Below are 18,776 nucleotides of genomic sequence, written 5' to 3'. Positions count from 1 at the left end.
CTAGAAATGTGGGATCTGTTAATAGTATGCAAGGATCTTGCTCATCTTCCGTCAGCTGATCGGAGAAACTGGAGATTGTGTATAACAATCTGATTCGTTTCACAATAAATGAACGGAATTATTTCCACTGTGTCTCAAATGTCGTCATCCAAACAGCGCACATGCCACCTCCCCCCCGCCCCCCCGGTTTACGGCAGGGACTTGTTGACCATCGCTTACTGCAGATGGTGACGATCAATACGGCGCGGAATCAAATGGCTATCGATTTGTGCCGAATCTCATTTAACACGTCCCAGCGAAGGTTGTGCACATTTTCTCCTCATATTTTTCAATGCAAGTCAGATGGAGTTGCCCATTGCAACTTAGCTGTATCCATTCTCTGACAATGCTTATGGGTGTGATTCTTCCTCTGTCCCACCCACGCATTATGCCCCACCCTCTAAGCATCTCCTACCCACAACGGATAACAGCTACACCATTTATTTGCCAGTCGGTGCGGAGCGGAAAAGTGGGAAGGGATGATTTTGCAATGCAATTCCAGGTAAAAGCAGCAGTTCCCCTGTAAAGCTGTCAGGGTAATTGCAATGTGACTGCAAATCAGTTTTGCTCGTTCCACGCTCCCTCCAGTGCGTCTCCGGCTTGGCCTTAGTGGCTCACAAATATCGGTGTCATTTTTCACAACTTGATTACTGCACACACTAAACAATTCCCACTCTCCTCCTCCTCCGCCTCACCGTCACTCCAGCCATTTGTTACTCTCTGTCTCATTGGTGTCTGGCTCCAGAAGGTCCACTGGATGTTTGAATAAAAACGGTAGTGGCACATTTCTAACTCACTCTGCCCTGTCCCAGTTTGGTCAGCTTGCTTCTTATCAGTCATTTGTGGCACTGATGCTACTGTTACTAAAGTTTAAAAATAAAAAAAAAAAGGCTAAAGCTGGTTACATTAATGTTGCTTTTTTGTGGTTTGTTTTTCCTCTGCATTTTCCTACATCCTCTTAGTAAAGAAGTGTGTCGATAACATGTGGATCATAGCTTGATGCATACAAAAGGTTTTCTTTGAAATCTGTCCATTTGTGGTAGGAAGTTACAGAACTTTCCACTGTGTATTGATTACTTTGGTTTTCAATCTGTATTTTTTTAAGGCCAACTTGTTGTGAAAGGTAAAAGCTGAAAGCCTCATATTAGAAGTTCTTTCTGGACCTCTGGGCAAGGTGCTTATCTCGAAGAATGTCTATCTATATGAGCGTTAAACTCGAAGGCATGTAGTCACATTGGATGCTGTCTGCTCAGTTGAACAATAAGCTACAATAAGTGCTTTGACCCAGAGTTAACAAGCAGTAACCAGCAGCGACAGGTGTGGAAACGTGAGACATAGGCTCATTTATAAAGGTCGATGGCCAGCAAGGAAGTGTTGTGTTTTAAGACTTTCTCATAGGAGAAGCTGGTTTATGCAGGACTGGAGTAATTTCAGGGGGTTGTGACCACCGATCGAACAGATCAGTGCATGATGACTGATGGAGAAGCTGGCCTGAGATGGCACAATCTTGATCAGGAGGAAATGGCAGAGGCCCACGGGAGATGCTATAGGGTCAGCAAAGAACCACTTATGTGTTCATGTTAATGGTATTCAAGTCAGAGGTTAGGCCAGAGTTGGCAGCATTTGTCGAACTTTTCAAAGAGAACCAGCCTTCAGGTGGAATGGATTCACTAAACATGGAATAATTGTCATTATCGGTATTGCTATTGATGGAATGCTCATATTTGACACCATTTTCCATAATTTCCTCCTTATTTTGCCTTAATACACACTCGTTGTATGACTCTGTCCATCTAGGCTGAAGACCTTTGATCATCAGCATCATGTGTATTTTGGACAAGTTTTAAATGCTGAAAGCTATGATCATCCACTGCTGAGGTCTCGTTAAGATCCATGATCTGTAGGCAAACACTGTATGCAAAAAAATCATATACATCACACATTATGGGTCATCTCCCAGGACTGTTGAGCATTATTTGGCTGTGAGTAGTTGACCAAAATGAGCAATTTGTACAGTTAAACAAAAGTGCCTAAAGCACTATAGCAGACACAGAGGGTATAGACAGTGGGGATATTGGTTTGGAAGATTAGAAATTTTCAGTTTTGAGACTCTGAAACTGAGTTGATGACCTTGAATTTCACCTGAGGAATTTAGGCTATTGCTGAAGTTTCTGGAAGGACTCAGAGGATAAATACAGCTGTTTGGAGCAGGGCTGAAAAGCAGAATCTGGTTGTTGGATGCCTCATACCTCAAATGAATACACACAGACACACACACACACACACACATTGTATGAAACCACTTCTCCCAAGCGGGGTCGTTGCAAGCCAGAGCCTAACCCAGCAACACAGGGCATAAGGCTGCAGGGGGAGGGGACACACTCAGGACGGGATGCCAGTCCATCGCAAGGCATCCCAAGTAAGACTCGAACCCCAGAGCAACCAGAGAGCATGCAGAGGGCATACCCACTTCACCACCGCATCCCCTCAAATGAACACAATAGCAAAAGTATCATTTTACTTCCTGAAATTTCAGAGAAGGTTATGGATAAATATTTGTCCCCATTGTACAAATGAGAACAAAATCCATTATCCAGCACCAAAAAAAGTTTAAAGACTATAATTGAGAGAGCACTGCCGAACACATGGCTTCTGAAATTAAAGTTAACTAGATTATTATTTATTCATTTAGCCAAAGCTTTTCTCCAAAGTGACTTATAATATTATGTTTTCAATAATAAGCCACAGTTATTTACCCGTTTATATAAATGGGAAACTTTTATTAGAGGAATTTATGGTTAATAGGTTGCTCAAGGGTACTACTGCAAGAAGAACATTTGAATGTGGCTCCTTTAAGTAGAAAAGAACAACTCTAACCACTACATTATCTACTGGCCCAGAAACATACATCTTTTTTCATATGGCACATTCAGTTGGCCACTAACAGTAAGTAGGTTTCCTGCCCGGCTTCGCATCTGTACCTGTGGAGTTTGCAAAATGACTTCTGTCTTGAAAGTTTTGCAGGGTGTAAGTTTCTCACTTATTTAAAGTTAGATATATGGAAATTGCATTATAGTATTTTTTCTTCCAGAATTTAAATTACACCACATTCACTGTTTTAATCTGGCATCCAGGATTCTGACATTCCCTATATTATGTCTTTTCAATATAGGAAGGTCTTTTCAGAGTTACTTTCACCTGTTCCGTTCTGTACTTGTATATGAGTGTAGGTGCTTTATCTGATAGTATTTCCAACAGTTGCCAGTCACTGAACCAGTTTGAACAAAGTATACAAGGTCAAGTAGAATCTTGCCACTGTATGCTGTTTTATAGTTATAATAAATACAGAAATTAATAAAATTTGTCTTGTATCCATAGCAACTTGTGTCAAAGTTTTGTACTGAGGCTATTAACATATGTAATAATCTAAACAAACATATTGTATATCCGTATCAACTAAAAAATAGTATCTGGGCGCTTTCTTTATTGTCTTTCACTTATTTATGTATTATGAAGAAATGATTACGGCTGGGGGTGCGGTGGCGCAGTGGGTTGGACCACAGTCCTGCTCTCCGGTGGGTCTGGGGTTCGAGTCCCGCTTGGGGTGCCTTGCGGCGGACTGGCGTCCCGTCCTGGGTGTGTCCCCTCCCCCTCTGGCCTTACGCCCTGTGTTGCCGGGTAGGCTCCGGTTCCCCGTGACCCCGTATGGGTCAAGCGGTTCTGAAGATGTGTGTGTGTGATTACGGCTGATGGGGGGTGCAGTGGCGCGGTGGCGCAGTGGGTTGGACTGGGTCCAGCTTTCGGGTGGGTCTGGGTTTGAGTCCCGCTTGGGGTGCCTTGCGATGGACTGGCCTTATGCCCTGTGTTGCCGGGAGGGCTCCGGTTCCCTGCGACCCTGTAGGGGACAAGCGGTTCAGAAAATGTGTGTGTGTGATTATGTCTGTGTATGAACATATTTATGTTTTTGTATTAATGTTTTTGTTTTTATTTACATTTAAATTTGTGGTTTGTAAGACTTATTACAGATTTTTTTATAACTTACATTGATTCATTTTTTCCATTTATGCATTTTTGGTTGTCATATAGTCCCTCAATCTCCTGTCTAATTTTGGAAAGAGGTTCTTTTGTAAATTGCAGCCAGTATTCACAGAGACCACTGCGTAGTCCAAAAGACTCAGCTTCTAAGGTTTACTTTGAATCGATCCATTAATTACTCCTTTTTCAATTTTTGGTCTTTTTTTAGTAGCTTGGTCTTTGAGGCTGACGCACACTGCACGCTGGGGTCGCCATACACTGCACATATATTATCAAGCCAGGTCCTGCAGTGTAAAGGCTTGTGATTTTTTTTAGAACACATGGGTTTAAAAGTATGTGGAATATGTGAAACTTGAAAGTTAGATGACTATATCATGACACAAAAACTGCTTTTTTATGTCTTAGATAGACTCAGAAACTGACTTTGGGTATCTGTAGTGAGTGAGCAGCTTGTCCAGTGTTGACAATCATTGTGAAAAAATTGAGATGCCTGAAGTTTATGGCAAGACTGAAAACCGAAAAATTGTACCATTACTTTCATATTTATATCGTTGTTAGTAACCATTTTTTCCTGCATTTTATAATATTGAACTGCTTTTAACTTTCTGCTTTTTACCTTTTAAATGTTACATTTTCAGAAGGGGCATGTAATAGCCTACCCTTTTGCATCAAAAGCGTCAAAAATAGCATATGCAAAATAAGGTCAAGCAATTAAAGTATCTGCAGTCTAGCTGACTGACAGGAAAATAAGGATAGGACCACCTTTGAGGTTCAGCCATTTTGGAATTTCGGTGATGTATTTTCCTGTCTAGAAAATGTCAAACGAACTGCAGAATAGATCAGATATGCAAAAGAGGATGAAAACTCAATGACATTAAGACACGGTGAATATAGTGTAAGTGGGTTCCCCATGGTGAACATTATCTAAGGATGCTGCTTATCAGTTGCAACTCATTAACCAGTTAAATGGATTGAGTCACAGCATTAATGCATCATATACATGGGCTGAGTTAGCTGTTAAGGTGTAGTATAACCATATAGTGAGCTTTGTGGCCTTAACCTGCCCAGGTAGTAATTCATTAGATAGGCTTTGCCTGGATTTGATGTCAACTTTGAAGTCTAAGTTAATTCAGAGGTGGGAAGGAAGATAGTGAGGACGTGGTTTTAAAATGTAAGAGATGCAAAAAAGTCAGCGGAGTGAAAATGGAAATTTGCTGTAAGTACTGGTATTTCATCTGGACAAGTGTTGTTGCTTCCAAATTAAAATCCCTTAGCTTGGAAATGTAAACAATGCAAGACATCTGCCTACAGCATAACAAGCTTTCAGTCTCGGTAAAACTTTTGAGAGAAAGGAATTGGGTTTTGAGCATTTCGATTTAGTCATACTGTCAGCCAGTGTTGTGTACATGAATATGAATTTATTTCTTACATTTATCCATTACTGCTCTTTACAACAGGGGGGCGTGGTGGCGCAGTGGGTTGAACCAGGTCCTGCTCTCCGGTGGGTCTGGGGGTCGAGTCCCACTTGGGGTGCCTTGCGATAGACTGGTGTCCCGTCCTGGGTGTGTCCTCTCCCCCTCCAGCCTTTCACCCTGTGTTGCCGGGTTAGGCTCTGGCTTCCCGCGACCCATATGGGACAAGTGGTTGAGACAATGTGTGTGTGTGCGTGTGCGTGTGTGTGTGTGTGCGCACGTGCTCTTTAAAATAGACAAAATACAAAAATCAAAAGATGTAAACTGGTTTCCAGGTATGCCAGTCTATGGAAGGACAGTAACACATTGAGCACACACAGTTTCACATGCAGTAACACACACAAATGTCTCTCAAGCACTCCAACAAACTTGAAGTCTCAAAGGCATCTCAGTGGCATGACTATAATGAACCCATGCAAACACAGGCAGATAAACTAAACTCTTCCGGGACAGTCATTAACCTTTCCTTTAGATGATATTTTTTTGAATGTATACATCTTTTTTTAACCTTCTGAAATGGTCTGTTAAAATAATAGTTGGAGCTGAAGCTAAGCACTGGAGCCATGCAGCCTAAAGGCTTAAGTGCAGCAACTCACAGTAGTTGGCTGATCAGAATAAATTGGAGGTGTCAATCTGGGCCTTGCAGCGCATGATGAAACCAATGGCAGACCGTATCTGAAGCCATCTACCAGGCATCATTTGATATTACTAGCAATTCACAACTGTCAGAACATGTTTGCCTGATCCCATCCCTCAAACGTGCTGGGAGATGGCTGTGAATGGAGCTGTCGGCCTCCGCTGTTCTTGGACACAACAGACAAGCTAAAATGGAAAGCCTACAAAGTATGTGGAGAGGGATGGGTTGAGCCTAAAGCCCCACAGTTCATATCAGCATGCTTAACACAGTGTCAGGGATCGAGGTATGGAGAATGGCTACCAACAAGATAGGACAGGGCAAGATACTTTTCGTTCTTCCCATTTGGCTAGAAACAGAGGGTACCGCTTCAAGATGTGTGAAATCATTTGCAGATGATAATCTCAGAACAAGAGCTGAATAGTTCCTGCCTGAGCGTTATAAGAGAACTGACATAATCATTCCTACAGACTCAAGTCATTGAGGTATAGTATGTCGTGCTCAGTGTCAATCTTTAGCCTCACAGGGCACCTATCTGGACATCCCAGGTTGCTAGAGTAGTTGAACACTGAAGATCTTAGTTAGTGGTGCATTGGTGAAGTACAGGGTTTGGTTAACAAGCATGTGAAAAAAAAGGGAAATGTTAAGTTTTGTATTGTTATGGATGCCATGCCCCAAAGACCTGTCCCCACTCTTACACTCTGCCTTTGTGTCCTTTAGGTGAGCGTGACACCGGCTTGTGCCCGTGCACTCACCAAGCTGCTCTATTGCCCCTACTGCCGGGCCCTGCCATCGTTGAAACCCTGCGTGAACTACTGCCTGAACGTCATGAAGGGCTGTCTGGCCAATCAAGCCGACCTAGACCCCGAGTGGAACCTCTTCATCGGTAAGCCCCCAGTCCTCCATTCCATATTTCAGAAACTTGTGAAACGTGTGAGTGATCATTTGACTCTTAACTCAGCCTTTTGGTGGAATGTTTATGTTTTCAGTGTGTTTCCATATGATTTCCTAACACAGTAATACCTTCCCAATAGATAGTGTTTTATGAATAAATATCTCATTTACTGTTATTTAATTACTTTTTATTTACTGTTGTTTAAAAAAAATAGCACCCTGAGTATATTGTTCCATCACAATTTACTGTTACCTTCTGAAGATCAAATTTCTAGTTCCAATGTTGATGCAAATGTTCTTGAATATTCTTGAGAGACAAGTCTGAGATATAATAACTTATCTGAAAACTAAGATAGACATTGACATAATATTGCTATTTATTCTCTTTTGTTTAATAGTACAACATGCTGATTTAAATGCGTGAATAATCTTGAGTTCAAATGGAAATACACTAAAGTGTGTTTATTGCAGTTATCATGGACAGATCTGTTGTACAAAAAAAAATCTTATACACTTCAATCCTGTTATTATTTAAACTTCATAGAAATAACATAAAACAGACCAAATTTCTTCTCAAGACAAGACATTTTGTCTGACATTTATTATTCCTCGTTTAATTCATAGCCATAATTTCACTGACTTTTTTCACAATAGAACAGATAATGTTAGTGATCATATTATGCTGCCATCTAACTGGATGGATGCTTTTGATTATTGCTCCATATAAGAGTTTAGGTGGGAAACATGAAGCAGAATAAATGTCTGAAATATAACTCACTACCTGTTCACTGGATTAATTCCTCTCTTAAGTTCTTTAAATATTTACAAGCAGCATTTGCTGTTGCCAGTTTCTTAACACCACATTTTTGTCATCTGACCTTGTCTCTAATTCTCTGGTGACATCAAATTCCCCATAGTGTATTTTACATTGCTCTGATGCCAACACCAAGCGTAAAGCCTGAAGCTGTGTTTAACCCTTTCACCATATGAACATGGAATACACACACACACACACACACACACACACACACACACACACACACACACACACACACACACACACACAAACAGTCTGAAACCACTTGTCCTGAGCAGGGTCGCAGTGAGCTAGAGCCTAACCCTGCAACACAGGGTGCAAGGCTGGAGGGGGAGGGGACACACCCAGGACGGGACGTCAGTCTGTCGCAAGGCATCCCAAGCAGGATTCGAACCCCAGACCCACTAGAGACCAGGACCCAGCCAAGCCCACTGCACCACCGCACCCACCAACATGGCATATGCTATACTACACCTGTGCTTACACAAATATTGATACAATGCATCACGCTCAACATGTTTTTGAAATACATTGTAATTATTTAGGGGGGCGTGGTGGTGGCGCAGTGGGTTGGACCGGGTCCTGCTCTCCAGTGGGTCTGGGGTTCGAGTCCCGCTTGGGGTGCCTTGCGGCGGACTGGCGTCCCGTCCTGGGTGTGTCCCCTCCCCCTCTGGTCTTACGCCCTGTGTTGCCGGGTAGGCTCCGGTTCCCCGCGACCTCGTATGGGACAAGCGGTTCAGAAAATGTGTGTGTGTGTGTGTAATTATTTATAAATAAAAAGGAATCTATAACAGCAATAAACACAGAATTAATACTATATAAATACTCCCCTGCAAATAAATACACCCCTCCGGTGTGTGTGTGTGTGTGTCTGTGTGTGTGTTACATTGCTCTTCTGTATAAATAGATAAATGACTAAGTTGTTTTTTGTAGTGAATCTAGGATTGTAGTTACCTTGGATAAAGCTATTGCCTAAATACTAGTTAATATTATTTTACGTTGCCTTGAAAAAAGCGTCTGCTAAATGAAAAAGTGTAAACATCTTGTGCTGTTTGGCTTTCAGGAGGCGCTTGTAAAGAGCTGCCTCGTGAACCAAAGTAGAGGTATTAAAAGAAACGCCTTGTAAAATTAATTTCTGGTAACTCAAATGGGCATGTCTCAGGGGATGACTAAATTATGAGTTAAAGAGCCAAAAAGTTCAATTTAATTCTTATGCTTATAACTATGATCATCAATAAGACCAAATGACTATGAGTCTGTAAGTGCTGTATCAACGGATTTCATGACATTCAAAATTGCAAAAATTAAAACTTCAAAAAAGTAAAGACCCATTGCTTGGAGAAAATATGACAGAGAAGAGTTTATTGTAGCCAGCATTTAATTTAAATACTTTGACGATAACCTTTACAGAATCACCTAGGAATTTAGACATCATTTTTAGCCGAATCTGTAACTTAATTTCCTGGTCAGTTCTCAATTTGCTTTGTAGTATGCACACATCTCAGGAAAGTTCAGGGAAACTATAGTTATTTAATTGAATTTTACAAACAGAAAACTTGGTAAATGCATCTCTCTGCAACAGATTTGATAGTTGTAACACTTTCCTCTTAGGGTGTCAAAACACCTCTCTTTTTGTATCATAATGAATGATTATGATATAAACCATGAGAGCATGACCCTGTTTTGCCAGTTTGTAAATCACTGATTTGCCTAGTTGAATATTTCATCACAACTGTTCCTTAGTTTTCCAGTATTAAATTATTCAGAAAAAAATTCAGATGGCTGGAATTAAGAGAGTGTTGTTGGTGATAGACTGCTAGCAGGGATTTAATTATTAAAAAAGCATTGTTGACCAACTCCCACCAGTACATGGAGAGGGTTAAAGTCTATTCAAGAGGAAACAATTTTTGTATTGAGTGTTTTCACCGTGCGAGTGGATGGACAAGAACTGTTTGTTTAAACCCTTGACTCTTTTCGTCTGGAGGGGGAAAATGTGAGCATTTGTGTTGTGCAAAGCCCTGTTTAGTCTTAGAGTTGAGAGTTTACACACTAGAGGCTGGTGTGACCCAGCGCCCTGCTGGGATCTTTTATGCAAGGAGACTGAAAGGGGGGAGCATGGGATCAAGAGTCTGAGAACAGGGTCGAGAACAGAGCACTTTGAATTTAATAGTAATAAGCCCTTGCAAAGGATGTCAGACAGCTCTGGCAAGCTCCTCTACCAAGGTGGCCATGATTGTAACATCTTCTGAGATTTCTTTCGTTTAACGCTGTATTTAGAAACAAGGTCTGTACATAAAGTGAGAGCATATTAGTGGGCGATGCTTGGGAGGTCTTCACCAGGAAGACGACAACCAGCAGCGGTGGGATGTAGGCTGGTGGTAATTCTTCACTGACAGGGGTAGATGTTTTAGGGCAGAGGAAAACCAGGTGCAAGAGTGAGATGTTTCAGAGCAGTGGTGACAGGACTGCAGGAGTGTAGGGAATTTTTTACCATTGCATTGAAGAGATGCAGCCAGTGTGGTGAATAAAAGATGGAATGATTTCACCAGTGCTGTATCTCTCAGTATTTTCTGGTGAACGCCACACCTCAGAAATCCCACAGATAAACATCCTGTAAGCATTTATGTCTGCTTAGAATTCTCCCCTCCATCACAACACCCCAACTGCAAAAGTGTTCATACCTGTGCCTGGTTATCTTCTGCCCTGAAACATTTCCAGGGTTTACAAAAAGTTCTCCATTCTCCTACAGCTCCATTTACGTTGCTCTTCATAACTTTGCACTGATTACCCAATAAAGGCAAGTCATATAGAAAATCATCTATTATGTATGCAGAGATTTGTATTTGCTCTGGAACTCCCTGTCATATAAGGCTGTGTACTTTAATATAATACGCTGCAGATGAATCGCTCTGGGAGGGGGGGTGCGGTGGTGCAGTGGGTTGGACCACAGTCCTACTCTCCAGTGGGTCTGGGGTTCGAGTCCCGCTTGGGGTGCCTTGCGGCGGACTGGCGTCCCGTCCTGGGTGTGTCCCCTCCCCCTCCGGCCTTACGCCCTGTGTTGCCGGGTTAGGCTCCGGTTCCCCGTGACCCCGTATGGGACGAGCGGTTCTGAAAATGTGTGTGTGTGTGTGAATCGCTCTGGGTTCATTTTTATAAAGACTGAGAGGCCTATTTCTTCGAAAACAAAGCCTTGTTCCTTTTCTCCTAGCAGTTCCTCTTCTCCATAGACTGGGTGAGTGTTGTTAATATGATAGATTAAATGTCATTTTCATTTTCTTGTGAACCTCTGACATTTTCATATTCATTTTGCTGTAAAGATTTTCAATTAGTGATAGGACCAACCACAAAGAAACATTGATCTTGCTTTTGGAGACAAACTGTTGTGGGAGCATTTCAGGTCGAAGACCTTTCTGAGAGTTTTTCTTCGCATTTTAATATTCAATGAAGTGTGTTGGGTTAAAAAAAATTAATTTTTCCAAATACCATCACACACCATGCCAGATTTGTTAACCCCTGTTACTGACATACCTTAAATGTGTGGTATTTGAATTTGCCAGTATGACAATGCCTTTCAAAATATAAGGCTGCAAAGAAAGGAAAAAGAAATGTCAGTTTTCATTTAGCTTTGGGAAAGGAAGAAATCAATAATACCAGCGATATTATTTTGTTCTATAGCCAGCCCATTTATCAAAGGAATCTTATAGTTTTAACTATTAATGAAGCAGGATATTTTACCAGTGATTCAGGTTAAGTGCCTTGTTCAAGGACACAGCCTTGAATTGGTAACTATTACTTACAGCTCTGAGTCCTTCTTCACAGAATATGAAGTCCATGTGTTACTGCACTTCTTTTGCTGTTTTGTTAGGCAATAATAACTTTTCCTATGTGTAATCCTTAACATCCAGGAGTTTTAACCATAAATGTACAGATTGAACAAGGAAGTGTTCACTCAGAACTGTAAGTGTACCATGAACCTCAACTTGAAATGCTTCAGGTTACCGATTTGGAAAAGTGGATTGGAGCAGCATGGTGGCACAGCAGGTAGGGCTGGTGCTTCAATTTTCTTGGGCTATAGATTCATATCTGGGTTGGAATCCAGTTCATTCTGTGTGGAGTTTGCATGTTTTCCTGTGTTTATGTGGGTTTTCTTTCATGATCCAAAAATATCCAACAAAGAAGGTAATGGTAAACCATTTCTGGGTGGTTCCTCACCTTCAAAAACACCAAAAGTGAACTTCCACACTTACCCTCTAAATGGATTGTGAGCAAAACTGTAAGTTTCATTCACTGGAAGTTAAACAATGCCATGTACCTCATTCCCACAGCCCCTGGATATCTAATCCTATGGTTATTGCCCCCAAATGGTTGCCATTCAGTTCCTCGGCAGCTGCAAAACAGATATGGGACAACATTCCTGTAAGTGTCAGCTTTCTGAATTTTGAACCCATGCCAGCTCAGATGGATCAATGGGTGAGGAAACCTCTTGTACAGTCTGAGCAGCTGAAATGATTGTTCTGTAGAGTACAGCATGGTTCAGTGCAAGGTTCATTCTGTATGGGAGGTATGAGAGCAATGTATCAATAGCTGTAATTTGACATACCTCCACTGAGAGACTAGTTTTAAGTACTAATGGACTATGTCTCTCGAACTGATGGCATGGGTATATATGACAGGCACATTATCTACCTGGACACGATGTGGTAAGTCAATAATGAAAAAGCAAGAGCCATATGTTTTGATTCTGAATTTATGTTTCATACCCACCAGATGATGTTCTTTGTTCATTTGTTGCATGATTCAGACATGACTACCACTTTAACTTGGGTCTCCGATTATTTGGGTCTTCTCACACTCCTTTACTGTGTCTCAAAGTACTGATGATACTTATGGCAGTTTCTCCCCTGGCCAATACAATCCATCAGCCAATTTCTTCTCTGATGAAACATCCGGAAAAACAACTCTGACTCACATCCATTCGAAGCCATTTGTCTTATTTTATTGGCTCTCTCCAAACAGTTTCAGAAATACAATCAATCCGCGCTGCATTTCTCTATTGTGCATAGCTTAATTTTTTCCAGTCCACTGTCCTTTGCACAAATCAGTTTCTGAATGAAGTAAATGAAAACGCCAGAACAATTACTGCATAATGTCCAAAAATTCAGAACCGCTTTAAAATGTTTTACAAATTGCCTCTCAATTTCACATTGACTTGTGTTCCCATCAGCGTTCCCTTCGGTGTTTAAAGACAGTTTGACCGGCTTCAGAGCTTTCAGAAAAATGGAATGCAGAGGTCGTACAACTGAACCCAGCTAGTCCTAAGTTCGGTTAAAGCATATAAACACTTTCTTCATTGATCAAATGAAGATATTCAGGTGAAGTTATGAAAAGAATTTTTTTTTCTTTTTTTATGTGGCATGCTGAGTTTATAATCCAAAGCTGTTCTTAACAGCATTCCATACCCAAAGCTTCCCACCATAAGCACCAAACACTGACTAATAGGTCACCGTGGAAAGTTTGACATGCCAGTAACGGGAAAAAATAAGCAGCCCTTCAAATTGCCTTCTGCCTGACCTTCGTTCATCCTTAGGCCTGCTGTTTAACATGAGGCCATTTATTCAGCGTGACCAAATTCAAGATGAAAACAGATGTTCAGCCAGCACAGCTGAGCACAGCTAACTCACTCCACAGCAGCGTGATGATCCCTCACTATTCATCTCTCCGTCGCTGCACTATTTCAGCCGACAGCTTCTTCATTTTCCGCTTGTGAGCTCAGACGTGCCAGCAGATGAAAAAAAACATTTCGCGTTTACGTTGGCTTTCAATTCATTTTCTGCAGCTGAAGGTGAACTATTAAGCTCATTTAATTAATAGTGCAGATGAAATTTAGATACCATCAGCACGTTAGAGGACCGTGTGCTCAGCTCCGCTCTTTTGTCTGAAGTCCTTTAGTGTGGGGATTTGCTTTGGTTGGAAGGAGGCTGCGGTTGCACTCTGACCTCCTCCTTCTAGAGCTTAGTTTACCGTGGTTTGCCTCTGGGGCCGACAATTCATCAGTTCCTTTCTGTAAAAGACAGCTCTGTTGGTTTTCTCCCTCTTGTCAGGTGGCATCATCAGCATGTCTGCTGCTGTCTCCTACCTCGGGCTGGAACAGCAGGAGTGAACTCATAAAATAAACAGCAGTAGAGTAACTAACAGTAAAGTGTTATGTGATTTCTAAAAGTGGGCCTTTGGTTCCAGCAAAAAATTGAGACTCAGTGTCATTATGTTAAATTAAGTGTTCTTTATATTGTTCATCAGTATTACACAGGAACCATCACACGGGTGACGGATAATTGTAAAAATTAAGGGATAATGGGAGTTAAGGGAAAATTAAGGATAAGGGAATTATCAGTTTTTTTTTTCCTCCCATGGTTTTAGCTCCATGATTGGAGTGCTTTGGTAGATTGGACAGCATAAGTGGTGCAGTAGGTAGTACTAATGTCCCCCAGCTCCTGGACTCTGGGTTCCAATTCACCTCAGTCTATATGGAGTTTGCATGTTCGCCCCATGTTCACTTGGATTCCAGTATGTGCTCTGGTTTCCTCCCACACTTTAAAGCCGTGTTTCAGGTGAATTTCTGACTCTAAATTCCCTTTATGTGTGTTGTTGCCTTGTGATAGATTGGTATCCCATCTAGGGTGTACCCTTAAGGTCTGTGTTTCCTAGGTAGGCTCTGGACCACTGTGACCAGGCATTTTATAAGTGCTTATGGATGGATGGATGGATGGATGGATGGATGGATGTTGTCACATATCAGCTGGCAACTCGCTCTTTATACATTATAGATTTATAGATTTATAGATCCCTTATATGCTGCCATGGCTTTTGAATCTTGATCAGCGTACCTAGACTGAATGACCACAGTGAATCTCCTGCTGTGTAAATGTGTCAAAGGCAACACCATAAAATCTTTCGTGCCACTTTAGAAGAGGCTATTTGTTGACCAAATTAATTAAAGTATTATAAAAAGTGAAGAGACTGCTTTTGATATTAAGGCAAACTCCTGCATGCATTGTTCTATCTCAGGCCTAGAGAGGTTTCTCAGTGTGAAAAGCAGTGCACACTGAAATAAATGTGGGTCAGTGTGTGGTTGGAAAATAAATCCAGGCTGGCATTTTTTGTCTGTAATTCAGTGCGTTTTGTATTACACTTTGTTATGCTTTGTGTATTCTGTTGCATGGTAAGTTGTGTCAGTGTGTTATTAAAATGCAATTGCCTTTAAGCAGATATTTATGGTTTAGGGTTTGATGTTCAGAAAAACATCCCTTAATTTTCAGCGATCCTACGCAAACCACCTTGTTAAAGACCTTGTGTCTCAACTCTACAGCATGAACTGAAAAAAGGCAGGGCCACCCAAAGGCAATACCCTGCCTGAAGTCTTCTTCGCTAAATTTTATAGTTGTCAAGGACAATTCTAAAAGTAAGTTTGATTTTTGGCATTGTTTAATCAGAGGTTATGATCTCGGGGAAAAGTTGTAGGAAATCATTGGTGTGCAGGTGACTGTTAGGAGTTGACAGCTGGGTTTCAAAGAGTCGTGGTTCAGTGGTTCAGTGGTTCACCTCTTTCGGACTCACTTCTGCCTTGATCTCGCAAGTGCTTGATAAACATGTACGTGTTTGTTATGTTCAGTGATATTTAATAACAATTTGTTAAAAAATGAAAAGCCTGTACATACCTACTCGTGTAATGTATATTGGTTCATATGGTGGAATGTGACAAACTGACTGTACTCAAGAATTACACGTCTGCATCAAAATCTCTCCTTCTGTTGAAGTAATGTACTTTTTGTATGGTTCTCTGAGATGTACATCACTTTGGATAAAAGCATCTGCTAAATGCTGGTGAATATAAATGTAGATGCATGATATGGCCATTTGGGAAGAGGATTTAAGGCCTGTGAGGTGACCAAGTGGCTTCATAATGACTTTGGTCTGATTTTTGTTCCCAGCGAAGAGAGCTTTCACAATACATGTAAGTGTCAGTGTATATTTTCATGTTGTTGTGGTCGGTTTCCCCTTTAAGCTCTGCTGAAATCCCAAGCTGAAGTCCCCTGTGTTTCCCAGCAGGCGTGGTATGTTTACCACAGCAGCAAACCTTGTGCCAGTATGGGCTTTTCTCTCAATTTATATTGAGCATTGGCTGCACACAAATATGTCCTGAGAATATACTGCTCAAAAATATGTTTTTTTTTTTTTTTTTTAAAGCGATTTTTGAGTCTAAGACCATTTCAGCTCAGCATTTTAATATTACCCTCGGTTGTAATAGCAACATTTGTGTCTAAATGCGTTGCTTGAGACTATAACAAGAGTGCTGGTACCATAACTTGAATCTTCAGCTATCTAGGTTACAAGTTTAATGCTTGCAACACCACACCACCTGCAGCCCTGTTCTGTGAAATAAGCTTTTGGTTTCCAATTATCTCAGCTTTAACGGGATAAGCGGCAGTTTGTTTATTTCCCCGAAATGTGAATTCTTGAAGGTTAGATTTTACTGTTTATTTTCTGTGGTCATCTGATTATTTCAAGAAGCAGAAAAATGACATGGATTTGGTATGTTTCACAAAATAAGTAACCTCGCCACTAATCCGTTTGTTTATCTGACGGTTTCGTATGGAGTGTGAACCCTCGCTGACCTCTCTGGGAATCTTAACTCTGCACTCAAACCCAATTCTGCCTGAGAACAAGATGCTTTCAACAGTTTGTGAGCTGAGGAAACAGGTGGCTGGTTTAATCTTTCCTGTGGCATGCATTCTGTAAATACTGCGCTCTGTTTATTTATGCAGCAAACTTGCTCTGTGCATATAAAATGGGGTTTACATTTTTGTCCTCTGATATGACTTTTTTACAAAACATTCAGAACGTGTTCTTTTATAAGTCACCCAAAGTGGTTTAGATCACCCCATTTTAGATTTGTTCATTTAGGTGACTCCTTTATCCAAGGTAACTTACAGTTCTCAGTATAGTGTAATAAAGAGCTTGCAGTGATTTAACCAATCCCTATGATTTAATCATTAATGATTCACCCACCCCCAGATTTTAATGTTTTCATTCATTTATTTATCCACTGATTCGTTCATTTAGTATTTGTTTCTTTACAAGGAGACTTCTGGTGTTAGATTCAAAGCTGGGAAGTTTTTACTGGAATAATCCACGGTGAGAACCTTAATGTAATGGGGTGGGAGCAGAGATTCTAGCCATGTAGTTTGATTACAAGGTGGCAGCTTTAACCAATTCGCTGCCTACTTACCTCTTAATCATTGCAGTGATTCACCAATTTACAGCAGGATGAGTGCAATTCAAACCCAGCACTTTCACATTGCAAAATGACAGTGCTAACTGCTACAACACCTGCTGCTCCTGCAGATATAAACTTTGGTATGCAAGAAAACACATTTGACTTTCCTCAAGTTAGAGCAACTTTATTCTGAATTCATCAGTGTGTTCAGATTTAGACCTAAATGACCCATCCATTGAGTCACTTGCAGAGACGTGCAACTGCGTGCCCCTTTGTTTCTCGTTTCAATACATGGAACATTTGTTTTGCCAGATGGGAGTGCTTACTATGAATTACAAGAACCTTACAGGACTTCATTTCATTCTACACTCAATTGATATTTCACCTGGAAATTTAATCAGTAAGACTGGCAGATTTATACACTCTTCATCAATGTCCAGAATTATTACGTTGGCAAATTATATTTGTTCTCTCAGTTTTTTATCTCAGACTCACAAGATTTCTGTCCCAAATCCCTCGTTTGTCATTTAGAGGGAGTGTACTCAAAATGAAAAACAGGGGAACAGAAATATTGCATTTCTATCCCAAGTCCCTCTTTTTTCAAGTGCAATCCTCTGCAAAGTGCTTAATAACAACATATTTTTAAAAGTGAACTATAATGAGTAATGTTGTCATAGTACAGACTGATAGTTTTACACCTGCAATATATGTCTGATATCATTAGCAATATTATTATTACTTTAGTGCACTGAGTGAATTTTCACCTTTCTAATATGAAATTGTACACATATATCTCACATTCTATTCTGAAAATTGCAACTGTAACACACACACACACACACACACACACATTTTCAGAACCGCTTGTCCCATACGGGGTCACGGAGCCAACCCGGTAACACAGGGCGTAAGGACACACCCAGGACGGGACGCCAGTCCGTCGCAAGGCACCCCAAGCGGGACTCAAACCCCAGACCCACAGGAGAGCAGGACTGTGGTCCAACCCACCGCACCCCACAACAGTAACATTACCTGACATTCTTCACAAGAAACTACAAAAGGTGGACTTTAAACCATACCTTTCATTCCAGATTTTGATGTTATCTCATTGCAAGTCTATTGGGGCTCTTATAAATTTGTTTCCACATCTATGAAAATTCTGCTAGGCAATTTTCCCTTCACACCCAACGAGCCCCTGTAAGGAAACATGGTCGACATCAACGTGTGCTTTCCAAGTGGTTTTGCTTTGTTTATCCTGAGGGATGGACAAAAAAAGGAACAGGTGTCAGTCTGCTCCTGAGTCTCTCACCAAGCATCTGCTCCACCTGCGGGACCAGGGGGCCGTGGGCCTGCTGCCCACATGGAGCGTCAGAAGATCTGAGGCCTGCTTTCGCTGCCGTTACGATCAGAGACTTGGGTGATCAAAGCGCCGGGAGACTCGTTGCGCCCTAAGTGCTGACAGGAGGGCGGCGGGAACCCACTCCCCTCCACCCCACAGACTGAATGTGCCAACGGACGAGCTACGTGGAGGGGAGTGTTTTTTCTTTCACTGGTCCTTTCCCTCAATCCAAAAATAGCTAAATGGGCTAATCCAACTACCAGTTAATTTTT

General features: G+C 41.3%; 1 protein-coding gene across 1 annotated transcript in view; it reads left to right on the top strand.

Annotated features, from left to right (window-relative positions):
- LOC108928527 (glypican-6-like) overlaps positions 1–18,776 on the top strand; it is a 179,170-nt gene that overhangs the window by 99,136 nt on the left and 61,258 nt on the right. The window contains exon 5 of the mRNA XM_029256581.1: positions 6,901–7,066. Coding sequence (XP_029112414.1) covers positions 6,901–7,066 — 166 coding nt within the window. The remainder of the gene's footprint in view (positions 1–6,900; positions 7,067–18,776) is intronic.

Source organism: Scleropages formosus, chromosome 12 (assembly GCF_900964775.1).
Source record: "Scleropages formosus chromosome 12, fSclFor1.1, whole genome shotgun sequence".
Lineage (NCBI taxonomy): Eukaryota > Metazoa > Chordata > Actinopteri > Osteoglossiformes > Osteoglossidae > Scleropages > Scleropages formosus.
This window is presented reverse-complemented; position numbering and strand designations above follow the sequence as displayed.